The sequence below is a fragment of the Scleropages formosus genome, chromosome 17 (genome assembly GCF_900964775.1).
Source record: "Scleropages formosus chromosome 17, fSclFor1.1, whole genome shotgun sequence".
NCBI lineage: Eukaryota > Metazoa > Chordata > Actinopteri > Osteoglossiformes > Osteoglossidae > Scleropages > Scleropages formosus.
Window position 1 is genome coordinate 25,399,364 of NC_041822.1, and position 7,417 is coordinate 25,406,780.

Below are 7,417 nucleotides of genomic sequence, written 5' to 3' on the forward strand. Positions count from 1 at the left end.
CGTTTAAGAAGAGCGAAAATAAAAGTGATGTATCATGTAAAGACGGCAAGATGTTGTCATCACTCAAGAAGTGACTTGGAAGCTCCGGAAGCGGTCAGACAGGAAGCTGGTGTTTGTGGTTCGTCATGCGCGGAAAACGCCATTCCAGCCCACTAAGATAGAGAGCTCGAGCCTCTTAAAGGGACCCCAACATAAAACGTAGTAAAGGAAAAACGCAAGCCCCCTCAAAACATAAACGCTTAATTTTGTTAGTGATGAATTTATCTTTAGCAGTTGCTTTTATGTGTAGTGTTTATAGTCAATAACTGCTGCTGGAACAGGTGGTCCTAGAATGTTTTTAGAGAGCCTGTGAATCTGTGTGCTGTTGGAATCCATATACCCACACACTGGCTGAAGCCACTTATCCCAAGCAAGATCACAGCAAACCAGAGCCTAACCCAACAACACAGGGTGCAAGGCTGGAGGGGGAGGGGACGCACCCGGGACAGGACAACACAGCACTCCGTCACAACCACCCCGAGAAGGACTTAAACCCCAGACCCACCAGAGAGCAGGACCCAGCCAAGCCCGCTGCGCCACCGCACCTATCCACATACCCTTCGGCTCATAACTTCAGGTTTTGCTATCATGTGATGTAATTATGACATCATATGCAGATTGTTATGCTACCATGGGAACATTTGTTTAGGTCATTTGGTATTTTACTTGTCTGCATAGGTGCCAACAAACTTGAGTTAGGAAGATGGAGAAACAAAGCAGCTTTAATCTGGGCCTTCATAAAGACAACTCATCAAAAACTGGAGGTAGCTGAATTCTGTGACACATAATTAATGAAAACACATTTCAGAATGTATCAGAATAGCAGTACTGCAACTTGTTGGTTATTGGGGGGGTGGCAAAACTATCTGCAATAGGAAGGAGGCGGAGTTAGGCTTGAAAATATTAGACTTGCTTGAATATTTGGTGGGGGCAATTCTTTCCTGCACCCACCCCCACCCTAATTACACATGTGCTTTCTACAGTTTGTCCATATGGATCATTTTCCAATTTTACAAAACCCCAAATTTTTAGACCCGTCGACATTCACAGATTACAAGTAATTTTAATTATTTTGTTCAGGTATTTGAGTAGAAGTATTAAAAGAATAATGTATTAGAGGAAAATTACAGTGTCAGTGCAGTCACCTGTTACAATTCATGCATCTAATCCTCAGCAACAAGTTCAACAATTGCTGCAGCTTCTCTCATTCCTCCCGGCAAAATGTACCATCAGATATTTGAGACTCAGGTTTGCTGACCATGTTTAAAATAATCTTCAAAGCAAAATAAATTGCATTTCAAAGCCGTAAAACAACTTTTTAAAAAATTGTGCCTTTTTTTTTTCTCAAACTCAGCTGTCCAAAACTCCACAGGAAGCACAGACATCATCCTGCCCATTACTGACCTCCAGGACTGGAATGATCACTGAAAAGAGCATCACTCAGCTACAGACTCACACAAAACCTGACTCACATGTCATAGGTCACCAGTAAGGCTGTGGGGCTTATAGCTTTGATTCATCTCTTATTATTGGCCACAGATGTGCATACAGGATATTTAACGTAGAGACTTCAGCAGCTGTTTTTTCAGTTGTGCAAGTATTGTATGGATGCAGATGGGGTGCTGACAGGGGTGGGGACGACTGTCTGAGATGTACAATGAAGGTTTACAGCACTGATTGTCTTTGCATGTTTGCTGATAGGATTCAGTTTTTGGGGCCCACGCAGGAGATAAATCAGAGTCTATGTCTACCTAAAATTGTTGGTAAGGCTCTCCACAGGTTCTTGGAGACACTATGCATTTTCTTATTCATTGGAGTTGCAGCTTACATGGGGATTTAAATCCTAAAATCTTGTATATCCATTTCACCATGTAAGCCTTACAGGACGTAAGAAAACACTTCAGTCCAGAAACACATCATGCTGAGTAATTTGCTTCAGCCTTTATAGAACAGAACTGTGCAAACGTTTAAAGGAATAAGTCTGTTGGTTTGGAGCTCTTCTAGAAAATATTCACAGCATCAGTGCCATCCCTTGTTAAATCACTGCCTGTGTTTCTAATGCGTAGCAACAACTTCAATGACTGCCGCACCTTCTTTCGTTCCCCCTGGAAAAACATACCATCAGATGTTTGAAGCCCAGGTTTGATGGCAACTCTTCAGATCACCTTCAGCGTTAAACACACAAAATTTCAATGGCAAAGAACAGTTGTCATAATGTTGCGTGTTCTTCTTAGGCTCAGCTGTCCAAAAGTGTGCTGGAAGCACGGACTACACGGCACCCAGCGCTGACTTCCTGGAATGGCATGGTCTCTCGACAAACCATCATTCAGATGCAGACTCAGGTCAAACCCGATTCACAAGGAACTGGTCACTGGTAAGGCCGTTCAGCTTAGATTACTCTTCTGAGTTTATTATTTTTTGTTTTATCTATTGAACAAATGTGGGTATGCAAAGAATTGCCAGACTTCTGTTGTTGACTCCTGCATAGAACAACCATCGGAGACATATGAAGATAAGTTTGTGTCTATTGATTTTCTTTGCATGCCTCATAATAGGACTCAGCTGCCTGGACTCCCACAGGAGATTAATGATGTTCTGTGCCTCCCTGACATTGTTGGTGAGGCTTTCCACAGCTTGTCTGGCACCAAACCTTTGAAATAACGTTGAACAACTATTTCTACTTTTCAAAGAAATAGAAACACAAGGGAATAGGGAATCTTCCATTTGACTGCTTAACTGAATGCTTAAGGCCTTGTAAAGTCATGCCATCCCATCCATAATGCTGAACTCTCACTCCATTCTCACCACTGTTTCTGCAGTGGCCCAGAGCTCGACATCTGACATCTGTGAGAGAATAACTAAGAAAATGGAGAGCAAACACATGCAAGCGATGGAAGAGCTAGAAAGTCTCCTCGTTGCCCTTAGCGCGGTATGTGTGGTATTTTTTCGCACAGGGGGCAGAATCTTAGCCACAGATTCGAGTCGTGAGGACATGTCCCCACTGTTTCCTCCACCTCGTTGGGGTTGTGTAATCTTTTTGAACAGCTTTAAAAAATAAGGGAAATTTTTCTTTTTCATTTCTGCAGAAATACACACAACTCATCCAGGAGACAGGAGAGCGGTTCTTACATGAAATGTCACAGTATGATGCTAACATGGACAGGATGATGCAGAGGCTTGATGACATCTCGGAGATGGAGAGGTTTACGTACCAGGTAAGAAAATACAGAGCACCTGCTACTGCCATTTGTCAAGGATGTTCTAGGAATCATCAGCAACATCGACGGCACCATATCGGTTTCACGCAAAGTTTGCCATCCTGCCTCTGATACAGGAGATCCATGATTTGTGGGACTGTGTGAATGAGGAGTTAGAGAAGAAGAAGAAGTTGACAACGGAGTTGGGTGAAAACCTGAATCAGTTTGTCTCGAAGAGAACACCCATGGTGAGACCAAGGAACACATCTCAAGTAATTTTTTAAGCATTGTCATGCATACGTGCATTTTTTTTGTCGTTAACTGCATTCTGGAGACATTGTTTGGTTTGCCTTCCTGTTAAGATTTCGGAGGTACTGAAGAAATGCAAAAAATCTCTCGAGGAAATTGGTTACATGATGCCCTCTGACATCCAGAAGTTGTTAGAGAACAAGGCCATGGTAAGGTTATTCATACAGCAACTGATTTGAATGGTTAAGTGAAGGTGAATTCTATGAAGTCACATGATGACACTTGTGAGGTCACCTGCTTCCCTCAGATGATAAATCTGGAAATTCTGGCCAGCCAGCGGGCTGTCACTAACCTCATTCACAACCTGAAGGAGAAGGATCTGCAGAAGGGGCTCTTCCTCAGGTTCCTTTGGGAGAACAAGCTGCAGGACTGGACCTACAACAAGGTTCAGGCCTTGGTGGACAGGTTCAAGTACGCTGGGTCCATGTCAGACCTCCTTCCTGGGCTCAGCCTGTCATTGTCAAGATCCTGTAATTGTGGACATCTGTAGTCAAATTCAAAACTTCCTGGCTATCCAGGAGCAATGTTGGTTAAGTGTGACGTTACCTGGTTATAACCTGATGTAATTTGTCATTATTCAATAATAATGGTGGGTAAAATCTCAGTTAATGTAGTCTGTTGGCATCCTGTGATGTTATTGGCATTATTATTTAGTCTGCTTCACACACATCCTGCTGACCTGCAGTTGCATTTCATATTTAAAAAAAAAATTTACAAGAAGTACTTTTATTGCTTTACAGCAAAAATGTACATGAAGTTGAAGAGACACACTTTTGATTCCAACTTCAGTTCTATAAAGTTCTTGCATGTCAGTTCAAACCTGGATGCTGCTGTAGTGATGCATCCATATATCTGCACACGCTGTCCTATGCTCTATACCAGGCAGTTCATGAGCAGCTCACACATCCAGCAGCCTGAGGAGGTTCAAGCCACACTGGAGAGCATGCGGGCAGAGCAGAGGAGTTTTGGCGAGACATGCAGGACAATCCTGCACGGCCTCAGGTACCAGGATGAGTGTTCCCACTGAAAAAGTTGAAGAGCCGCTCACTTGCACAGGAGTGTCATTCAAGCAAATACGTGCAATTTCAGTAAAAAATCGTTATTTGAGGAGTGGCAGGTGGTTTGATGGCCTGCTCAGTCAAAATTTTGATTGTGTCCAACCATTTGTAAGGTGCAGAGATGGTGAGCATGGGGTTGTTCTTCTTCTGACACAGCTGGTGATCTTTACCAGCCAGTTTCAACTTGGCATGGTTGTCACAGCATTCTGTGGCTAGATTTTAGTTCTATAAGGAATTTTTTAAACAGGTTTTGCCAAGAAATGAGGCACCAGATCTTTTGCAGCAAATACCAGAGATGTACAATACTTGTGGGTTGTGTTGCTTTGACTCTACTTTCCATTTAGTCCCATGTAAGTACAGTATTTCCCAGGGTATCCAGGTGGGTTCGCACTTTTAACTGGTACTCTAAGAGGAATGTCATTTCTTCAGGGCTGGGCAGTTTTTAGTTCGTCAGTATCTCCTTTCTAGAAAGGTAATGACCTGAAAGACACCCCAAAGCTGTGCAATGACAATTGCTGCAAAGAAGGAAAGCGAATGACAACTCAAACTAATTACTGAGACAAAAAATATTGTTATAAATGTAATTATTAAAAAAATTGTTTCCAGCCTATGACCTAAAACTTTTGAGTGGTACTGTATGTAACGTTTTCAATTTTTTTAATGTTTAGTGTTTTTACTGCTGTATACAAAAGAAACAGACTAGCTGGCTTGTGGTTTTTGGAAAATATATCGGAGTTTATTTCTCTGTAGTTCCTCCGTACCCCCAGAGTGCTCAAAAACAGTTATTACCCAGTGGTATTCTTCCCTGTCGTCTGCCAATGAACAGATTGGTGAGTTTGACACTGACTATTATGACTATCCTTTGTATAAAGTCTAGATTTTAACGGATATGTAATGCATTCAACTATATGGCTTATTAGACCTTTACTGCACTGGATATATATATATATATATATATATATATATATTTATATATATATATATATATATTTTTTTTTTTTTTGCTGCATTTACTTGTATATTCTGGAATTCAGTTAGCATGCAGGTTAAATGATAAAATATATGAAGAAATTTAATATATTGGCATATTTTTTTTCCAGAACTACAAATTTTCTGTAACTGACAAAAATCCCAGAGTTTTTATTCTCTTGTGGCAATTGCTGCTTTTATAGTTTCACTTCTTATTTTGACAACATGGAGTAGCAGTCCTCATGGATGTCCTTTTACTGAACTCCTGGTACTTCACAGTTGATCAGTTACTGCTGTTTTGACATATATAAGAGGGCAAAGGTTTTCAGACATGTCATCTTTCAGAAAACCCAGCCAAAATGAACTAAGGCTTTTGGACACCAGTCCACCATCCAGTTTTGCTGACATTACAGTATTTGTTCTTGACCTCTAGAATTCATTTACAGTGTAATACTAAACAGTTATGCTATTATCATAAAGTTTACCAAGAACACATTACCGACTGAATTACTGGAGCAATACTGTCCCAGTTTTAATCAGTCCGTATTGCTCCAGCAGTAATGAAGGTCAGACTACAGAGTAAAAATTGTCTAGAAAAGAGACGAAATACAGAAGAATAATGAAATGTATGAAATTTACCTATGGAGGAACAAGGGAGCTCCTCTGAAATGATCTGAGAAATGAAAAAAGTATCAGCCTTGACATGGAATGCTCAGAGCCCCAAACTAACAGTGTAGTGAAGATCAAGCAGACATGGAACGGATACACCAGAAGATCTGTATAACCGACATACCAACATTCAAGATATGTTTAACACTCCTTTTGAAAAAGATCCCTTGATAATGGAGAACGAGAGCACTGAAGTCATCGCCGAAAAAAAAAAAGCAGTACTTACCAATTTACGCCAACAAATCTGGAAAGTAATATGGTGTTCAACAGAGTGGGAAAGAACAGCTGACATTCCACTATCAAGGAAAGGAGACACAAATACACAAGAACTCCCACAAATACTCTAGTTTCACACAGTAGCACGGTGAAGCTCAAGATCATTCGACACAGCCTGCAGCCAAACATGGAACGAGACTTGATGGCGTACAAGAGAAATACAAAGGGACTGGGAATGACTTGTGACAGTCAGCAATATGTTGTACTGTAGATTAGGAAAAAGGCAGAGAAAACCAACAGGAGATCTACATGTGTGACTATTATCGACAGCAGAGCCTTTGTACTAGTAGGAAGTCTTAGTGTTGGCTGCAAAGACATGCGTCCGTTGTTCACTACAACTTGAAAAACACCAATGGAAGATCTGGAAAAGATCCTCATGGGCTGAAGTTTCCACAAGAAGGAAAATTAGAATTGTTTCTTTTTTGAAACACCATGGATGTGAAATCTAGAGACTGAAAAATATAGACAGAAAATGCATGGAGTGGAAGACTTTTAAGGATAGCGCACATGACCTGGAAAAAACTGATGGATCTTGAAGCAAATCAGACACATCAAACAGACTCAGGTTATCATATTTTGGACACGTTAGAAGACTGGATTCTCTCAAAAAAATTGGAAATCTTGATAGAAAAGAAGGCTGACTAGCATCCAAATGGAAAGAGTCAGTCAGTAAAAATGGTCACATCCTTTTCAAGCCACAGGTGGATGATGGAACAATTTTTGTGGTCTCTAATGGTCAGCATTAAGTAAACAAAATATCGATTCGAAAACAACATTGCTCCTGCAATGGAGAGTAGACCTGTGTAATCACCACTTTAATAATATTTCTGCAAAACGAATGATTAGAAAATAAACATTGTCACATTTGCTCTGATTGCACTTTTGGAAGAATGGCTCCGG

General features: G+C 40.8%; 1 protein-coding gene across 1 annotated transcript; it reads left to right on the forward strand.

Moving 5' to 3' along the window:
- The first annotated feature begins 702 nt into the window (after positions 1-702).
- Positions 703-5,483, forward strand: LOC114912488 (uncharacterized). Its single transcript, XM_029259732.1, has 14 exons — positions 703-803; positions 1,214-1,287; positions 1,394-1,527; positions 1,741-1,802; positions 2,106-2,179; positions 2,274-2,413; positions 2,595-2,656; positions 2,859-2,968; positions 3,126-3,254; positions 3,374-3,484; positions 3,599-3,694; positions 3,793-3,956; positions 4,428-4,547; positions 5,354-5,483. Exons 1-14 carry the CDS (start codon positions 743-745, stop codon positions 5,478-5,480), a joined length of 1,464 nt encoding a protein of 487 aa, XP_029115565.1. The 5' UTR covers positions 703-742; the 3' UTR covers positions 5,481-5,483.
- Positions 5,484-7,417: the final 1,934 nt, after the last annotated feature.

What these genes read in the sequence shown, in the direction of transcription:
- LOC114912488 (XM_029259732.1), top strand. Translation starts at nt 743, where the DNA reads ATGGAGAAACAAAGCAGCTTTAATCTGGGCCTTCATAAAGACAACTCA. An exon ending in GTGCCTCCCTGACATTGTTG is followed by an intron (nt 2,657 to 2,858) that starts GTGAGGCTTTCC and finishes CTGTTTCTGCAG; the next exon opens with TGGCCCAGAGCTCGACATCT. An exon ending in TGGAGAGGTTTACGTACCAG is followed by an intron (nt 3,255 to 3,373) that starts GTAAGAAAATAC and finishes CCTCTGATACAG; the next exon opens with GAGATCCATGATTTGTGGGA.